The sequence below is a fragment of the Echeneis naucrates genome, chromosome 22 (genome assembly GCF_900963305.1).
Source record: "Echeneis naucrates chromosome 22, fEcheNa1.1, whole genome shotgun sequence".
Classification (NCBI taxonomy): domain Eukaryota; kingdom Metazoa; phylum Chordata; class Actinopteri; order Carangiformes; family Echeneidae; genus Echeneis; species Echeneis naucrates.
In genome coordinates this window covers 16336053-16356526 of record NC_042532.1, presented here as the reverse complement: position 1 = coordinate 16356526, position 20474 = coordinate 16336053, and the positions used below count along the sequence as shown (strand labels likewise).

General features: G+C 43.7%; 1 protein-coding gene across 3 annotated transcripts in view; it reads left to right on the top strand.

Moving 5' to 3' along the window:
- The window catches only part of tnika (TRAF2 and NCK interacting kinase a), a 53663-nt gene that overhangs the window by 19817 nt on the left and 13372 nt on the right, over window positions 1-20474 (top strand). The window contains exons 3-16 of one of the 3 annotated variants that reach the window (XM_029494461.1): window positions 5395-5451; window positions 6456-6581; window positions 8096-8206; window positions 9912-10002; window positions 10475-10605; window positions 10719-10773; window positions 11455-11533; window positions 11638-11813; window positions 13304-13370; window positions 13457-13655; window positions 14499-14615; window positions 16111-16197; window positions 17778-17890; window positions 17945-18020. In XM_029494461.1, coding sequence (XP_029350321.1) covers window positions 5395-5451; window positions 6456-6581; window positions 8096-8206; window positions 9912-10002; window positions 10475-10605; window positions 10719-10773; window positions 11455-11533; window positions 11638-11813; window positions 13304-13370; window positions 13457-13655; window positions 14499-14615; window positions 16111-16197; window positions 17778-17890; window positions 17945-18020 — 1485 coding nt within the window. Of the gene's footprint in view, window positions 1-5394; window positions 5452-6455; window positions 6582-8095; window positions 8207-9911; window positions 10003-10474; window positions 10606-10718; window positions 10774-11454; window positions 11534-11637; window positions 11814-13303; window positions 13371-13456; window positions 13656-14498; window positions 14616-16110; window positions 16198-17777; window positions 18021-20474 lie in introns of all 3 variants that reach the window. The other 2 variants (XM_029494460.1, XM_029494459.1) reach the window with 2 other exon arrangements.

Sequence of the window (20474 nt, the reverse complement as noted above, 5' to 3'; positions counted from 1 at the left end):
AAGAGAAGCTTCCCTCTGCAGCCTGCAGCGTCTGTGTGTCTGTTCCTCTTAACACTCAGCTCCTTATAGTGGCAGAAAAATTGTAAAAGAGAATCATTACACACACAGACACACACACAAGCTCCTCTTCTCCATCGCAAGACACATATCCACTCAGACAAACCTTTCTCCACAGGCTGCTGGTGCTTCACTGGCGTTTTGGTGTCACTTGGTTGTTGCAATTAATCACATATATGCGTTGATGATAATTGCCGCACGCGGGGTACTCAGTGTCATTCTGACACCTCCCTCACGCTGCACATGGAAGGGAACAAATGAAATAAGGGATGAGATAGCACCATGTTATCAGAGCCGCAGTTACAATGGGAACTTACAGGCAACATGATGAGTGGTTATCTGACTCAGAGCTCATGGGACTCCACAACAGACAACAGCATCAGACATTTTAACATGAGGAAAATGGTCTAGAGTTTTTGTGATTAATAGGCCTTTATATGTTGCAAAACAAAGAAATGTAAAAGCATTTCAAGTCAAAAATGTGCTTTCTTTTGTGCAGAGCTCATAAGTTTTTCTTCTGCGGCTAAAACAATAAATTACAAGCGCCTTTTGATGATCATTTCATTAACTGAATACTTTCAGATCTCAACTTTGGCTCTGGGAGCGTCACTGTCACTTACATTATTTCTACACATTTTCAGTAATGAATCTTTAATGGGTTTGATAAAAGAGCTGGAACAATTAGTCAATGAATCAAACAATTCCGTGTAATCATGTACATAAGTTTCCAAAAGGGGAAAGCTGCAGTGACTTACTTCTTTTTGTCTGATGGGAAGGACTGAGTATCTTTCAGCTTGGGAATGAATACAATCATGTGAAAAAGTGATTTTTGTTTAAATGCATGAAATCATTTGAAATGTCGAGCTCTAAACAGTATTATGAAACTGATCAACCCACCCAATAAGCAACCTATAATTTATTAAAAAAAAAAAAACAAAGACCACGAACACAATAACCACCCATCTTATTCACCTCTACATTTACAAATAATCAGCAGGTATTTTTGAGACTGCAAATCGTCTTGGATTTCTGGAAGCGTGCTCCATTTTCTTTTCATTTCTCTGCTGGATGTATTTGAAAACAACACCAAGTCAATTTTAAACTCCAGAACCATCCAGCAGTTTAAGAAACACTGACCTGCAGGGACGACACCGAGTAATGACTCCTCCGTGATGTGGATGCCTGAAGGCTGATTGGAGATCAGTTTGGTATCAGTTTGCTGCCTCCATCAAAGCGCGGCCATTGAAGCGGAGCAAACATAGTCAATTTGGTCTGTTATCGCTCACACACACCTGGGCTGGCGGCATTGCGGCTCCTCGTGGGTGTGTGTGTGAGTGACAGATGTTTTTTTGCTATCATTTTTGGTCAAAAATACCTCTACAGGATTAAGGATTGAAAAATATGGTGGATTGGGCACATCAGTCCGTAAAAAAAAAACCTCATTTGAAATGTCACTGCGATGATCGACGTAGTCTGTACGGTAGCAGCTTGAGAAATATTAGCTGAAAGCATCCGTGTGCAGGAGCATATATATGTTTCGTTTGCTTTGCCGAGGCACTCAGGTCCATGTCAGTGTATTGTGCTTTCACAGACAGTGCAAGATGCTTTAGCAGAGGCAAAGCGAAAGGGGTTGCATGAAGTCCGCGGTTCGTGTCGTATTTGCTTGTCAAGCTCGAAGCTGAGCGCTGTTTCGCTGGCATTAGTGCTCAGCTCCGTCGTGTTCATGTAGGACCTGCTTTTCACAGGCCACTGGTCTGAGAAAGGCGTGCGAGGGAAGGAGACGGAGAACACAAGAGACAAGGAGAGGGGAAAAGAAAGCGAGACGTTTAGAGGGGAGGAAAAAAAATGATAGGCATACAGAGTAGATTGTGAGAAGTTAAGAGGTTTTGATAGTGAGAGGGAATCAGAGGGATGAGAGAAAGCGAGGGGGAGAGAGAGAGAAACTGCAGATCTAGGTCAGAGAGGAAAAGCAGTCAACAAACAAGTGGAGGAAGGGATGAGTAGGCCTGTGAGGCTCCAACAACACGTTCTGAATGGGACGGATCAGAGAGAGAGAGTGATATCGAAATCATCTTTTATCAGCATTTATCATTATCAAGGTTGCAACTAATGACTGTTTTGCTTTTTAAGAAAGGAAGTAGTTCAGCGGGAGAAAATGGACACCATTGTTGTGTTTTTTGTGTCAAGAAAGGCGTTGGAGCCAGGTAGCTTAGCTTAGCCTCTGGCTACGCCTTGAAATCTGGATAATTAATTCTGTGAGACTTCGTGGGAGGAAAATTAGTAGAAAGCTAACTACCTTTACAACCATACAGCATCCCATTGCTGTGTCTTAATTCTAGTTCCATATTAAATGCACAGTCATGAGAGTGGTAGGAGTCTTAGGAGTGGTAGGAGAACAATTTCAAAATGTCAAAATATTCCTTAAATCTGTCTTAAAGCTGTAAAAAAGTCAGAAGCTAGAAGCAGTTGCTTGTTTTGTGTGGTCAGCATTTCAAACTCCAAATCAATTCAATTTGCAATGACAAGAGAAAAAAAGTAGAGCATATGGGTGCGTCATTAATCATCATTCATTCTGAACTGTTTTGTTATTATTATTAAACACATTATCCCGCTCTTGAAATATTTCCTCTTTCGATAAGCGAGTCCCACCTCTTTTCGCCGTCTATGGATTTGAAAAGAAATGAACGGGCAGAAAACAAAGAAAGAGCCGGAGATGAAGAAGAGTGGAGAAGCAGTGCTAATTCTTTTCCGTTGCTCCTTTCACACATGGTCCTTTGATAAGCCTGGGTGATATTACCGCTCCGACAGGGTGGGAGATACGGAGGGAGGGAGGTTGTCAGGTGGTTCAGAGTAATGAGTCTTTATCCAGCTCTGATGATATCCATGTTCAACATCTATTTGACACATACTCTCTCTCTTGCTCTCTTAGTCACTCTCGATCTCCCTCAGTCACTATCCTTCCCTCCCTCTCTATGTCTCTGTGTTCACATGTGTGGGTGTTTGTAAGAGTTCCTCTGTCTGTAGTAGAAAGGGTGAAAAGGAGATATCTTTTTGTATTTTGTGCATATGTGTGTGTGTGTGTCCGTGTGTCTCTGGTTGGTAAGTGGCTGTAATTCCTTTGTTGGTCCTCAACAAAGCCCGTCCTTGTGCTCGGGGAATGGGGGCAGTCTGATCCTAATGAGAAATCCCTGTTCAATCTTTCCAGCTCTTTTACTCTCACAGAATTTGGACACTCTCTTTCTTTCTGTGTGTGTGTGTGTGTGTGTGTGTGTGTGTGTGTGTGTGTGTGTGTGTGTGTGTGTGTGTGTGTGTGTGTGTGTGTGTGTGTGTGTGTGTGTGTGTGTGTGAAAAGATCATAGTGTTAAACCATTCGCTGGTGCTTAGTTTGCATTGCGCGACACAATGAATTATCATACTCAAAACCCTAACTTTCTTTTTAGCAATAAATCAGCAAGTTTAAAAGTGTTTTAAATTCCATTGGACTTCCTTAAAATGAGAAGTTTTATGGACAGCACATGGCTGTTGCAGGGGTTGCGGGTTCGGGTCCCAGCTAGCGTGGGTTTCCTCCCACCGTCCACAGACATCATGTTTGGATTAGCTGGTGACTCTAAATTGTCCGTAGGTCTGAGTGTGAGTGGCTGATCTTGTCTCCGTTTGTCCCTGCGATGGACCGTCGGCCAGTCCAGGGTGGCCCCGCCCTCGCTCAGCGTGAGCTGGGATTGGCTCCAGTAACCCCTGCACAAGATCAGTGATCAATGAATATGCTCCCATCATCCTAATCAGGATCAACATTAGGGTGTCATCCTAATGTTGGTGTCAGTTGTCTTGTTGACACGTCTAATGCCATGTGTGAGCTTTTAATTGTACTTACAGCTGAACAATATCGCTGCTGTGACTTTAGTAAACACATTGAACTAGTTATTTATCAAATGATAAGTGAGTGCAGTTGTTTTTTGGCTTTTCCTTTTTTTCTTTTTTTCTTTTTTACCTTTAACTTATTAAATCAGGCTTTAATTTGGTATGCGGTCTAAACACCAGGGGACAGAAAGAGTAAAAGCACCACTTTTTGGAATCAGCAGAGAGCGTAAAGGGCCGAGTAAACTATTAAGTCGCCTACATTATTTCACAGTTAATAACATAACCTGCGTTGACTAACAAGCTATTTATCACGTAAAGTGAGTTTTGGCGAGCCTGTGGGTGCAATTGATCTGTTGAAACGATATAAAAACCTGAACGTGAAGCTGCGAGAATGACTAATGACCAGTGGCGGGGTGTAGGGACTCTCCTGTTGTTGTAAAATCACTCTTGCAAATGAATTGAAAAGCAACAAAACCACCAAGTTCAAGAGCCTCGATATGGTTCTGGTTCTTACTCCTCACTTTTGCTTTTGCTGGCTTGCTCTTTCTCGGGGCAACACGTCCATTAAAGCCCTCCATTGGCGCTTTAGAGCCAAAGCCTTAATGCCATCTGGTTTATAACAGTCCTGCCCTTTTTCGGTGTGTTTGTGTATGTGGGTCTTTACCTGCGTGTGTGTATGTGTGTATTTATTTGTTTGCTTCTGCCACTGCTGCTAAGCTGTTCGGCTCAGACTGTAACGTGCTAATCAGTTGAGTCCAGGCAGGTGGAAGAAATGGCCGTCAGTGGTTTTAGCGTCTCCAGCCCAGTTAGCTTCATTAGCTGATCACAGACACAGATGCTCTGCTGTAAATGAACCTCTCGGGCCTTCCGTTAGCCCCTCAGCTTCAAGTCTCCTGGTTCCTCGGCTCCCAGCTCCCCCCAGGCATCTGCCTGTCCTCGATATTACACAACGCAGGCTGGTCTGTGGATCGGTCTCCCTTATCTCTCGTCTGACATCTCAAACACAGGGGCAGCTGAAACGAGATGATTAAAGTTGCATTCAGATGGAAAATGCCGACTCTGAAAATCATTCATGTTGTAAGCAGACGTTGAGCAGTGTTAGAAACCATTGATGACTTCCACAGGTTCAAATGCTGACCGTTGTCTAGCACATCCATAACTAGCATGGAACGAGGAATTGTTATGTGTGTCTCTAAAAAGGACATTAAATCCCAGCAAATATTCGGCAGGCTGCAGATTATGTTGACAATTTTACTGATGCCGAATTGTTTTATTCTTTAAAAAGCAATGGAATGTATTAAGTTTGTCACTTATCAGACTGTCCATTACGCATTGGTGCATAAAGTACAGCGTTTGGCTGGAAGACAAAGACAAAGATTTACAGTTGTGTAATTATGCATTTTCCCGAGAGAAGAGTACGCTGACATTTTTTCTCTGTCCTTACTCTCTGTCTCTCCCTCCTCTTCCTCCTCCCACCAGGGTCGCCATGTTAAGACAGGGCAGCTGGCAGCCATCAAGGTCATGGATGTCACCGGGGTAAGAAATCCACATACACACAGCCGTGGCACCCGCTCACACGTACACTCGCACATACCCACGCATGGCAAATCATCTCAAGTGATTAGACCATCGTCGTCCATGTCATCTAATTATGAGCGATGAGTCAGTGTTGGCATGCGTGTGCGTGTGTGCATGTGAGGTGGCGTAGAGGAAATGAGGACAAACCCATTGCCTTGGTAATATTAGTTGGCGGTATTAGGACAGCAGTGTGGTCTCAGGTGTGCCTGTAAAGCAGGAGGGGATCTCAGCTATATTTAGACATCCTCTCAACATACGCCTCTTTGTCAGCACTCAGCTGCCGGCAAAAACAATGAAGGTCTGCAGGAATGAAGCAGCAAAAGAACCGGCAAATCAGTGAATGGATAGGAGCACGACTGAATGAATGAATGAGTGAGTGAAGGAGGAAGGAAATGAACTTATTCAAGGAGGTGTATGGAAATGAATAAATGAGGAAATGAAAGTGTGTATAAGCGACTTAATGCGTAAATCTTCCTTAATACACGAAAACTGAATGGCTGTCTGAATTAATGATTGAAAATTTCGATGAAGGCCGAACACATAATCGCTAATGAAAACGACCTGCTACTGTACAAAATCAGCTTACTAAAAACAAGTGTCTTTGTTTTCTCCACCAACGAGCACTAAATTGAAGTAATCGAGGCATAATTTCCAGACGTTCCGCATAATGAATAAGAAATTACATTTTTACGTAAACCAACTGCCACCATAACAACTTGTTTCAGGCTACTGCTTTTGGCTCTGTGGCGCTAACCCTTTAAAGGAAAGTAATTAAAAAGTCATCTTCTTATTGTGGTTAATGTCGAGCCCAGTTTTGTGCTTTGCAAAAAAAAAAAAAAAAAAACCCACAAATATTCATCAACAAATTTGCTCTGCAATAATGCAATTGTAGATGTCTTGGGGGGTCGCAAATAAGGTAAGACTATAACATCAGCTGCTTTCTTTCCTCTCCTTTGCATCAGGACGAAGAAGAAGAGATCAAGGCAGAAATTAATATGCTGAAGAAGTACAGCCACCATCGGAACATCGCCACCTACTATGGAGCGTTCGTCAAGAAAAACCCTCCTGGCATAGATGACCAGCTTTGGGTATGACATCACTGCTGTGTTCTGTGTTTTCTTCGTTTTGTTTGTGTGTGTGTATGTGTGTGTATTTTTGTGCAAGAAAAGAACAGCAAGAAAAGATGGATGTAGTCTGAAAACACAGCAGAACAGAAAGAAGTGACTTTGGATTCCTCACTCTTAGATTTAGGTGACAGAGGTGTGTGTGTGTGTGTGTGTGTGTGTGTGTGTGTGGGGGGTTTGTTCATGCACGCACTGACTGAGTTTGGGAGTAGTGGAATATATATATGTGTGTGTGTGTGTGTGTGTGTGTGTGTATATACCCAGCATGTTCATGCGTGTGAAAGTTAAAAGGATATGAATGAGTGTTTGGCTGGCTGGTTGCTGTTATAAATCACGTGTTAAAGTGATCTAAGGGCGCTTTCTCTTTTCTGATCCTGTAGCATTCATCACACGACAATGGGAGGACACACACAAACATATGCATATAAACAGAGTAGCTAGATCTACTGCCTGCATAATTCCCCGGACTCATCTGTTGCCCTATTTTCCCTGAGTGCGTTAGCTAGGAAGAGCTTTATGTTGGCGTTTTTACATTTGTCGCCTTTCTGCTCACATATGTGAGCGCGCTCCTTTTGTCTTTGTGTGTCTGAATACTCGTGCAGCAAGTGTGGTTGAGAGGGGGTTTGGCTTTTACCCACCAACTTCCTCCCTTCCAGTAATCCAGAGCGATGATGAGGGGAGCTTGAAGCAGAGCCAGAACTGACCAGCTGAACTTTTGGCCGCAAATCTGCACGGATGCATTGCTGGGCGAGGATAAAATAAGAGGGAAAGAGGATGAAAGGAAGAGAGGATTGGGGGTGTAGAGGGATGGACAGGAAGGACGTGTTGTGTTTGCATCAAGAGGCCTGCTTGATTTATTCATGAGATCTTGTGACCCTGTTGAGTCAGTTCACGCTGGCCGTTTGTGTTCTCTGTGGATTGTGTGTTCGGAGAGAATGACGGAGGCAGACTGTCAGTAACACGGCTCTCTGTACGAGTAACCCTGTCACAGTAATGTCATCATGGATATTGTGTGTTTTCTGTATGATGTGAATAATGGCTTTTTATTCCGCACAGGTCACCGGAAATGAATAAAAATGTATTGATACCAGATTTTTTTGAGGCTGTTAACATTATCAGTACTTGGGAATAATATAAATGCAGTGAGGGTAACCATATAACACCGAGGATATTTTACAGTCAAAAGTCAGCTTTCAAATCAAATTGTAACATTACCAATCGACAGAACATTTCCAAAGATTTGCCCTTCATTGCAGTAATAGAAGTGTTTTTTTGTACTGCTTGAGAAAAGCAAATCAGAACCATTTAAAGTGCAATTTGAATATAATCACAATCACCACTTCTAGATCTGTAAAAATAGTTTTTTGACACACTGATATGTTGCCTCTAGCATGAATGTGTGCATACTCGACCGGACTCGACTTGTTATTGCCAAGCAGCGAATAATCAACCGCGTCTGTGTTTCTGTGTGTGTGTAGCTGGTCATGGAGTTCTGCGGAGCCGGCTCAGTGACAGACTTGATCAAGAACACCAAGGGCAATTCTCTGAAAGAGGAGTGGACCGCTTACATCTGCAGAGAGATTCTCAGGGTAAGTAGCCATGTTGATAGCTCCGACCTTGAACTAAACGAGATTGTTGAGAATGCATTTTGATGAGTCTGAAATGAAAGACAGGATTTAAAGATGAGGGATCAGAATTTGATTACAGACTGGAGGCGTTGAGGTTGTTAAAACTGATAAAAATAGACATGTCACTGGACCTTCCTTAGACGGGCACAAACTGTATTTCCTCAAATCACTTCCTTGTTCTGGTGCAGATACACAACAATTAAACCTGGATGACTAAGCAGAAGTTCCACAGAAACAGCTGATCAACAACTCTCAACTGCCACATTGATGGCAAACAAGTATTAAAGACAATTAGTAACAAAATACAGAAATTAGTCACATGGTAGTCACAGGCAGCAGACAGAAAGGCAGAAAGCAAGATGAACAGGATGCCCCTGTTGTCTGTATAAACATCCAGGACAGGTCGGACATTAAAAATCTTTTGAACAAATTAAAATGACTCAGTGACAAATTGTTACTCTTCTTTTGGATCGATCATCAGCATTATGTCTTCCATACGGATTTAAAGTGAACAAAATGTTCCTCTTCTAAATGAAACCTCTCAGTTCACCTCAGTGTTTTATTTAGATATGCCACAGTTGGAGTCTTTGATAGTAATTAAGACTTGTTTCCTCTTGATGCTGTCTGTGTTTTGGTGCTGATGTAAGGACATGAATTGGCTCTTTCAGGGAATTCTCCTTCATCTTATCTCTACTATCTCTTTTTTGTGTGTGTGTGTGTGTTTTGTTTTTTGTGCATTTTGTGTGCTGAAGGCTGTATCCTAAAGCAGAGCGCAGCGGTATCACTGCATCTTGTCAGTTAGACGCAGTGCTGCTCCGAGCTGTGGCAACAATGATTTCCTTTCATGCACTTTTATGTCTTCTTCTTTTTTTTTTTTTTCCACCCATCGTCTCTCGTCTTATTTCCTGGTCTCCGCTTTCTCTCCCCCTCCTCTGATTTAGTCTTTTCCCTCTTCTCCTCTTTTTCTCTGTCTGCCCCTGTTGCTTTACATTATGTTTTGTTGCTCTTTCTTTGGCTCTGCTTTTAATGCCTTTACTACTATTTGCTCGCTCTTTTATCACTTTCTCTCTCTCTTTTTTTTTTTTTGCGCTGCAACACCTTCACTCTCTCTGTCACCCTATTGTCTCACAGTCCTCTGTTTAGTTGCTTTACAGTCAAGTTAGTGTTAGTAAGGTGTGGGTTTTTAGTGAGGAACGTTATTTTGTTTTGCATGCATGTGTATGCATATGAAATGAGTATAAAGGCATCATATCTTATCTTGCATCACTGTATTTTGCATTGATTTAAACCAAAAACATTCACACGTGGGGCAAAATACATTTTTGAAGATCTCATGCATTTTCTATTTGAAAGATGAGCAGATAGCACTTTGAAATGTTTAATCTCTGTGTGCATTGAATAATTAGATGGTTGATGGTCCTGACAAAATGATGAAAATCACAGAAAGGAAAAAACGGCTACGCTATACAGCTATTCTGTAAATCTGTAAATTACACAACAAAAAGGTCAAAGGTCAAGGTCAGCTACACAGGTAACGCATCTAGTGCTGTGCGGTCAGCCGTCAACATGGTTTTGGAGATGGTAGTCATAGTCCAGCAGGATTAATGGTGACGGTCATTGCTGCAGAAGGTGTAACCTCATGGTGCGTCTCTGTCGCTGTCTGCAGGGTCTGACTCATCTCCATCTCAACAAGGTCATCCACAGGGACATCAAGGGACAGAACGTCCTGCTGACTGAGAACGCAGAGGTCAAACTAGGTCAGTCTCCCATCCAAACCCGCCTGATGGCCAGTAGGAGGTATAAGGTTTCAGAAAGCTTAGAGGTGTGTGTGTGTGGCTTTTCTCTCTTCTGTTATGCTGAATACCAGTCCACTCATCCCTCGGTGGCTGTGGCACTTTTCATGGTGCAGACTGCTGAAGAAGAGACTCTCTCTCTCTCTCCCTCTCTCTCTGCTGCTCGTTCTTCCCTGGAAGCCCAGTGGGCAGGGGATTAATGTGTGTGTGTGTGTGTGTGTGTTTTCAAAGCAGGGAAGCTATTGCAGGTTGGGTAATTTGTTCTTCTGTAGAGTCCATTATTGAATCCACTAAAGCCCTCTGGTATGCTTGTGCATCAGCACACACAAACAAGCCCACACAAAGAAGACAGACACAAGCATTAAAATAACTCTGCTATTATAACCCAAACTTTTCTGTGTGTGTGTGTGTGTGTGTGTGTGTATTTGTCCTGTAGTGGACTTTGGGGTTTCAGCACAGTTGGACAGAACTGTAGGAAGGAGAAACACATTCATTGGGACACCATATTGGATGGCACCAGAGGTCATCGCTTGTGACGAGAACCCTGACGCCACATACGACTTCAAGGTTCAACAGCCTCCTGCTTGTGCTGTTGTTTTTTTTTTTGTTGTTGTTGTTGTTGTTGTTTTTTTTTTTGTTTTTTTTAAATCATCTTGTGTTTATGCTCTGTCTCATTGCAGAGTGATTTGTGGTCGCTGGGAATCACAGCGATTGAGATGGCGGAAGGAGCGCCACGTAAGTACCCAGTCAATAAGCCACACCCCTGCCACACTTCATTTTATTAGGCTGACCACCGTACGTCACTATGATCAGCAGTCAGACGATGTTTCACTCCAGGCCAACGCATCTCCTCATCTCACTTCGTCATTTTAGTGAAGGCCAAGGAGTGGGACATAAAATTGGTTTTCGTACTGCAGTGCTGTTGCCCACAACCCTTAGAAGATGACAGCATTGTTTCCTCTATTCATAATCTTATCCCCAGTGGGGCTTGCACACACTTTTATTTTTATTATTTTTGTGATTAGTGGCAGCAGGACTTTTTTCTTTTTTTTTTTTTTTTCCTCTTGCAAATAAAGTTCAAAACAACTTCCTGGTGAAAGTTTGCCCAAGCTACAACAGGTAATTGGTCACAATGATCACAAAGGACTCAAGTTTGCTTTTTGTTCCATTTGTAGTTACAGTGCTGGATAATACAGCGCTGCGTATCCTACCTCCAACTGGATGAGAGTTTCTCATTGTGTGGTGCAACAAATGTGTGTGTGTGTGTGTGTGTAAAACCAATAGATTGTTGTCGGCATTGACAGCATGCATTGATCAAGGGAGGGCTAACTCCAGCCGGATTTGACTATTTGCTGGGAAAATGTTTAGTACAATTAACTCAAAACATTCACATAACTGTAATATTTGACTCTTTAGCGCTGTGTGACATGCACCCAATGAGAGCCCTCTTCCTCATCCCACGAAACCCCGCCCCCAGACTCAAGTTGAAGAAGTGGTGAGTACGCATTGCATTTTTACGGTTTATATTTGTCTTATATTTGTCAGTCATATCATAGCACACTGACCAGTTTTTCATTTGTGTGTCTGCTGCGGCTCCAGGTCGAAGAAGTTCCAGTTGTTTATAGAGAGCTGCCTGGTGAAGAGCCACACCCAGAGACCCAGCACAGAGCAGCTCCTCAAACACCCGTTCATCAGGGACCTGCCCAACGAAAGGCAGATCCGCATCCAGCTGAAGGATCACATCGACCGCACCAAGAAGAAGAGGGGAGAGAGGGGTGAGTTTGGGAGAGCACGAGCGGCGTGGATTTCATCGTGAATATTTAGAACCGTTGGTGGTAGAGCAACACTTTCATTAATGAGGTACTTTCAGTTCAGTTTCAGTGAAAATTACAATGATGGTGTGTCATATCAACGGTTCATTCTCAAAATCTTTCTTTTGCTTCTAAAACACTAAAACCCACACCTATAACTGGAGAAACATTGTCTCAGTAACATTGATTTGGACTGTTCGGCAACACCCATAGTTACTGTTGCAAACAACAAGTGTGAGACTTAATGAACAACGGCTTTGGGATACGTACAACAGGAAAGCATTCAATACATTCCAGTCTCGTTATGCAATCTTCAGCGTGATTCGATCTAACATGGCCTGTGCAGATTTTGCACCTCGGTCACCTGTAATTGTGCATTTTAACAACTTGCCATGGCAACACCGTCTTGTGTCATTACAGAGTCGCAATATAAAGAATCGATTAATTGATAACATTTTCAAGAATGGACCATTTTGCCAGACGCTTAAATCAGCAGCAGAAATGAAAACGAAGAAGAAACAGCTTTTAGCTTTAGATCAGCATTTACATTTGCAGCTGGAATATGTCTGGTTGTTTTGTTTCCTCAAACCCCATCATGCATGCGAAGGCCATTTTAATTCTACAAGGGAGTAGCAGCCACCACTGACAGAGAAAATGGAAGTCACCGAAAGTAAATAATTTCAATAACTTCCTTCTAATCTTACTAAAGGTTATAAATGGTATAAAAAGAGGGCCGGAGTTGGTGAAACTCTTTCACCTTTAAAGGGCAGCAAGCCTGTGCATTACATTTAGCGCGCGGCTGAACTGCTCTTTCACACAGATAAACACTCATCTCAAAGAAAAAAAGAAAAGAAAAAAGCAGCTGCAAGGATGAGATGTAGTAGACTTTTAGATACACACACTGACGCAAAAATGGCACACACGAGCTGTCACATTAATGGTTTTTCAGCGAGGCGAGAAATAAAAGTGACAGACTTCCATTCCTCTCCAGGACGTCACACAGAAGCACACGGGGTGTCTGAGTGATAGACTGATGCTATGTCAGTAAGAACCACATTAACCGGTCCAAGAAACAACATACTGCAGGGTGAATGTCGCGATGATGTATAGAAATGTCTCGTCATGGCGCAGACCGCGCCTTACTGCGACTGTCACTTTGTCACAATCGGGGGAAAAGTCTGTGCAGATGTGTCTCAGGCAGCGCTCGACGACCGTTATGCCTTAAGCCCCAGTTCAACTGAAGGAGCTATGAGCTAATGTTCTCCACCTCACCACACACAGTAAAATTACAATATTGAAAGCGGCTAGATGAAAGTGCCTTTAAGGAGTGAGGATCTGGAAATGTCAAAATTGTGAACGGTAAAGTAATGAACAAAGGTAGTTCGAGTGAAGAATGCTAATCATGATTCTTCCCTTCTCTTACTCGTTCTACCTTGTCTCTCGCTCCCCCTCAGACGAGACCGAGTATGAGTACAGTGGTAGTGAAGAGGAGGATGAAGAAAGAGACGTAGGTGAAGCGAGGTCAGTATCTCCACTAACAAATTCGAGAAATGAGCTTTGCCTCTCTTCACCAAATTCGAATCATCCCACCTTCTCGTTGGTCCCAGTTCCATCATCAACATCCCTGGGGAGTCGACCCTGAGGCGGGACTTCCTGCGCCTGCAGCTGGCCAATAAGGAGCGTTCAGAGGCGCAGCGGCGACAGCAGCTGGAGCAGCAGCAGAATGAGGAGCACAAGCGCCTGCTGTTGGCAGAGAGGCAGAAACGCATCGAGGAGCAGAAGGAGCAGCGGCGGCGGCTGGAGGAGGTAAACGTCAGGAACTTGAAGGGCAGACACAAACCATGACCTCTGACCTCAGCGGAAGGGTTCAGTCCATTTTTATCGGGGATACTGCAAATGATCGTGTTCATAGTACGCCACTTAGGACCATTCATTAGTCACAAAAAAGTATCAGTGAGCAATTTGAAAATAACTGTAATCCAATCAACTGCTCTCAGTACCGTCACATGCCAAAAGCCAATGGAAGCACTCTGTTTGGCTCACCACGCTGTCGTCTCTGAAGTGCTTTGAGACCCATTTGCCAACATAATTTGTCCCAGTTTTTGGCTGTTCACACGTAAAACATTGCATTCAGCATTTGGTAGAAGCTATGATACACACACACACACACACACAGCCTCTCCCCAGCGTCCCTCTCTTGGTTCCAAAGAGCAGGCTTACAGAAGGAAATCCTTAGCCCATAATCTGTGTGCTCTCTCTGGGTTCCCACCAGGGTTTGCCTCCCAACGCTCAGCTAAGTACCATGACTCGGCTCAACTAACATGACCCCTCCACTCAGGGCTGAGCGCGTGCCTTGAGAGTGTGCACGAGCAAGTGCATGTATTATTTTCTCGCATTTGAGCGTACATCTTTGGATGTTTTTCATCCTGTATCGTGCGAACGCTCCATTAAAACTCCTCTCATTATCAGTGTAAAATTCAAAAATCAAAGCCGAGTCCCAAAGCTGAAGGTAAAAACATTCATCACTGCATATCAAAGTCGAAGATCCATCCAGACTTGATTGGACTGGATTTCTCAATTTGTGTTGAAACAGACAACTCAGCGTGTGCAGCGATCCTGAACATTCTTGTGCTTCTGTTCCTCCGACAGCAGCAGCAGCGAGAGCGTGAGCTCAGGAAGCATCACGAGAGGGAACAGAGAAGGCGCTACGAGGAAATGGAGCAGCTCCGCAGAGAGGAGGAGAGGAGGCACGCAGAAAGAGAACAGGTTTGCGCCAAACAAAAAACACCACCACACGCATGTAAGCTCGGCAGTACGATGCTACAGCAACAACGATGACTCATATCCAAAATCCTCCTTTTGCCCTTAAACTGTTCTGGTTTCTGTCTCTTCTGCGGGCCTTCTGAGTCACTTTGTATTTTTTACTTGTCTCCTTAAATCACCTCTGGGACATGCTCCTCTACTTGTTTTTTTTTCTTCCCCCTTCTTCAAAATTTCACTTTCAGACACACAGGACATTTTTAATCTGATGATACAGTTATGCAACAGTATGCTTTATTTATCTCTGCCCATGGTCCCATTCCCATCAGTTGTTAGGTCACTTTCTCCTTTTTCAGCTCCCAGATCGAGCAAGCAGGGATTTAAACACTGTCTCCCCATTTCTCAGTCTAATTACGGTCGTCTTTTGTCAGCCATATTTGAGTCCGACTGCCAATCTTGGAATTATATCTATCATCTGTTTTAAAAGACAATAAAGAATAATAATACTGATCCAGATTTGAAATGAATGGATATATCTAGATCAAACGGTGTTCTTGTCTTTTAGCATCAGTTGCTAATTTTAGCAGCATAATGGGACAAAAATTTAATAATAGGACAGTCGCACAAAAGTAGCGATGGGTGCAGAATTTAATCTTGTCTTCCGATAGTCACTATTGAATTCTTGAGTTCTTGTGATGTGTAAAAAATTTATAATATTTCCTTAAGCAGCTAATTCTCCTTACTGCAGTCTTTTAGCCTGGATAAAGATATTTTCAGTATTTGACACTATGTGAGCACCTTTGTCGCATTTTTGGCTTTCTGTGCTGGCATATTTTTGCTTCCATCTTTGAATTTCATCTTCTCTCAAGTGATCACTGTTTCCTTTATGCTCATTTTCATGTTTCTCTTCCTTTCCCTATTATTTATTATGAGCTTACAAGTTTTAGCATTCCAAAAATATATACAATGACGTGTGTCCCCAGACCAGAAACGGTTATAACCTTAGAAATCTCTTACAAGCTGAGAACAATTTGTGTTTCTAGGATCCACTTGATCCTGCTCTTGTATGAAGTTTGATTGTTATCTATCTTTTCTTGTATATCTTTCCTGCATTCTTTTCTTTTGTCCTCTCGATGAACCTACTGCAGATCTGTGCATGTTTTTTATCTGTCCTTCTCCTTCTTTATGACTCTCTCATGCTTAACAAGTAAAATATATACGAGAGTACAAGAAATATATGCTCACACTTCTTTACCCCCGCTGTCTCTTTTTAATTTTTCCTTTGTAACGCATTACAATTGTTCGAGGATACAAATCTTTTTCACCTCATCTGCCTCCCATCTTCTTTCATCATTCACAGCCACCTCAGGAGATTATCGCCTCTGTTTCTCCCCCTATCTCTCTCTCTCTCTCTCTCTCCCCCTCTCTGTGTTTGTATGCTCAGATTTCCTGATTTTCCTCCTGATCTATTTCTGTGTCGTTGTGCTGACATGCTGCTCAGGAGTATATCCGTAGACAGCTGGAGGAGGAACAGAGGCAGTTAGAGATTCTCCAGCAGCAGCTACTACAGGAGCAGGCGTTACTTCTGGTAACCATAGCCCTCCCATGTGCTACTACTGCTCCCCATCTGTGCTGTGTGCCCCCCCTGCTCCCATCCCCACTGCATGCACCCAAGTGGCAGCTGTGCAAAGGACTCGACTGTGAGGGAATTCGCAGTCTGAGTCACTCAGCCCGCTCACTCCAGACTTGAGGGAAACGAACACTGAGCAGAAACATTGCATTGCTTATCTCTAATACTGGTGTAAAATGTATTCAGATCACTGATTGCATGTACAGAGCCGTTAAGTTGGCTGGATCTCAAAGGATTTCCCAGAGGGAGCGTAAAAACTGTTTTGTCAGCCCTAATCATGAGGGCCCACACAAAGTGAGAACATTCAAGAAAAAATAGGGCATTGTTTTCCAGAGGGGGGGTTCTTAAGTGTTGTGCTTCGTTAGTTCAAAGAATACCTCAGTAAGTCGTCTGCTCCTTGCTTCTTTTTAAAGTGAATGCATACAGCCAAGCCCGTAGGTCTGAGTGTGAGTGGTTGGCCGTCTCTGCGTGTCGGCCCTGTGCTGGACTGGCGACCTGTCCAGGGTGTACCCCGCCCTCGCCCAGTGCCAGCTGGGATTGGCTCCAGCACCCCCTGAAACCCGCAAACAGCTAAGCGGTAGGAGATGAATGAATGAATGAATGCATACAGGCTGCAAAAACACCTTTTGAGATCCAACCAATACGGATGCCTCAACCCACCAAAACCCAGCGATGCGTTGTGTCGTGCCCTTCTCATCATACTCCTGAGCTCTGCAGTCCCATCCTGCAAGACGTCCTCATGCCCTAACCCGCCTCAAGCCTTGTGTCTGGAATTATATTATGTCGGACCATCCTCAGGCTTTCAGTTGTGGTTGTGACTGTGATTGTGAAAAGTGTGTGCTTTCATCGCTGGTTTATGTCCCATTTGTCAGTATTTGTGTTTGCTTTAAATGGTCTCTAAAAAAGGGGAGATGTAGTGTACGCACAAAACTGAACCAAAACTGTCAGCTCAGATTATTACGTTTGCAAATTACAAATCACAGTGACTTCAAATTACACCGAGGTGGTAAAAAATGCTTTTTTCGCAAATTGTAATAAATTTACTGCCGATTGTTAAAGGTCCTATATCTCGGTTTAATCAGTTTTGATATCCATAAGAAGATGGATTTGTGCTTTAAAGAAACCAAAAACTAACTCAATGTGGTTTGGATTTCTTCTTTCAATCATCTGAGTGACTGAGAGGAAAATACTAAATCCTTCTAGGCTGGCCAGTGGATCCAGCATGGGGGCCTGGCCGAGGACGGTGACTGTTGTGTTGTGACATCATAAAGTTACTGAAGTCCTGAAGTGGGCTGTATGTATTTTCTTTCACAGCGTTAATATGGCGCATAGATCTCACTTATAGACAAAAAAGACAATACGGGACCTTTAATGGGTTGAAAACTGCATAACATTACATATTTAGGTATTGATGCGACTCCCTGTGGGACTCACTACTTTTACATCCTCACCCGCTTTGTAATGTTTCTTCTTTTTCGCTCGCATATCATCCCTCATTTTCTCGCTGTTTTCTATATTTGCCTCTCGTCTCCCTGCAGGAGTACAAGCGGAAGCAGATAGAGGAGCAGCGGCAGGCGGAGCGGCTACAGAGGCAGCTCCAGCAGGAGAGAGCCTACCTGGTGTCTCTACAACAGCAGCAGCAGCAACAGCAGCAGCAGCAGCAGCAACAGCAGCAGCAACAACAACAGCAGCAGCAGGAGGGAAGGCAAGCAGAGAAAAAACAGCTTTACCACTACAAAGATCTCATCAATCCCAATGACAAGCCTGCCTGGGCTAAAGAGGTAAGTCTCAGAAAAAACACGCGTGTGCATCTTAAACTGTTTGAAAAGTATTTTTTTCTTTGACAAGCACAAGCAAACTCCTCATGTGAAATATGTATACCAAGTTGCCTTTTCGCTCCCTTTTAATATTTCATTCACCAGGTCTTATGAGAGGCAGTTGTCCTGTAAAGAAAATAAGGGGACGGTGAACGGTGGTGGATTTTAAACATTATTTTTTGAGTCTACATTTATTTGTAGACTGATGCTGTTGCTTTGATACTGAGTGGTCTGCCTTTCTGTGTGTTTGCTGTGCTTGTGTGTTTGTTCGTTTTTGTTGCTTACCCTCCTCTGACTCTGACTCCTAGGTCCCGAAGCAGCAGCATGCTCATGGTAACCCGTCCCAATCCCACCTACGACATCACCAGTCATTCAACCAACCTGCTTCATCCTCTGGCTCTAAGGGCCTGCCCAGAGCTAATGCCCCTAAACGAAGCCCGTCCGATGCCGTCCAACTCCTCATCACGCAGCTCCCCCATATTCGTATTTCACGAGATCCTGAGGAACGCGTAGATCCAGGGCTCAAGAAGGAGATAAGTCAGCAGGTCAGAGAGTTTAGGGCACAGAAACTCAATCAGAGAAGCCGCAGCCCAGGGTCCATCCCGGTACAGAACCCTGCTGCTGGCCCAGGACCTAGTAAGGGCCCTCGTAAGAACCATAAAGAGCATTCTTCCCAAGTACCAGTCAGCCAAGCTAACCCAGCGCCCAACCCCTACCATCCTGGGCCCAGAAATCAGAAAGAGAAGCTTAGAGACAGGCCCCTGTCTGCCTCCGGCCAGGGTGCCATCCAGGGGATAATGTCTCCACATCCACAGCCTAAGGCCATACAGCCTCATCCTCAATCCCCAGTGCAGGTCCAGAGGCCCAAGTCTGGATCAAACTTTGTTTCCAATCCTGCAGCCAAAATGGTTAGTGGCAATCTACGTAGTAGGTCGCACTCACCCCGCTGTAGAGTAGATGTAGATATAGAACAGTTTCACCAGGAAGGTGGGTTGAATGAGTTGAGGCCAGCCACCAGTCATGACTGCATTGCTGTGCCCATGGACTGGGAGGTTACAGACTTTGACTCAGATGACCTCTCTATATCCTTGCCTGAAAATGTTCTCCGCTCTGCCATACCCAGACAAAGGAGCTCCTACTCACCTGCCTCCGGCAGAGGCAATAATCTTCAGGTCCCTAATATGAATCATTTGCTGTCACCTACCTTTAATTCAGGTAGAAGAGGTGGCAGTTTCAGGGAGAATTCAAGGCAGGGTAGCTCTTCTTGCTATGACCTCAGTTCTCCTTCCACAGAAGGCCCTTTCAGACAGGAACTGGGTCTGACCCGTCTATTCAGTCGATCCACTGAGCATTTGACACCAAACTCTCCAAACTCCCCACTTCCTTGGTTGGGCTGTTCTCGCACCTCTCCGCAAACCTCACCCTCCTGCTCCCCCACAAGCCCAAGGTCGTGGTCCATGAATACATTATCCCCTCCATTTTCTCCAGACTATGTTGAGGCCAACATGTCTCCTCCATCTATTAACAACAACCTCCTCCACGTTCAGTCCCCCACTCACATCTTCACCTCGCGTGGCTCAACTCCTCACTGCTCTCCACATGGCTCTCCCTATGGATCCCAGTCCCAGCTTGGTGTTGTATTTGCAGGAACATAGAGCTAGAGCCTGCTCAAATGTAAATGTATATAAGCACACGCACACACACACAGACACACACACACACACACACACACACACATTTGATGGATAATGATTGAAAAGCATTCCTTGGAGCTGAACCGTAATTAGTACAAACTAAACTGCAAGTCAGCCAAACTGTTTTGGGTTTAGCGCATAAATGTTTGGTAACAAGTCCCTCTATTGAAATTATTCCTCACAAAGACAGAACATGTACATATATCCAGTAGGGCTGCTTGGCATCAAACAAAAAAGAAAGAAAATGAAAATGCAGTTATGTTGGCAGAATTGTGAAATTATTTGATGTGAATTTTATTGAGTCTTGTACCAAACAAACAAGAATATGATTACCTGGCTGTGAAGCTAATGATTTGACACATTTTAATCCAATCCCCCAAAAACAAACAATTGCCACTCCAAAATCTTTCTCCAGCTCCTGTGATGTATGATGATATTGTGGCTTTCATTATATTTTGATTATTCCTGCAGCCCTAAAACACATACACATACATGTTTATGAAAAATCTGTAAATATGTCTACATTTATTTCTGTAAGGCTTCTTTTTACATTTAATCTGCTGGGACTGAAATCCAGAGGAGAGGTGTCAATATTTGGGATTGTGTAATGCAACCCTGACTCATAAGTAGTTTAGTTAAGCGCAGATCGGACTCAAACCCACACCCTGCCGGGCCCCTCGAGACATTTATCACACCATGTGCCACTCTGCACCATGACAAGCCC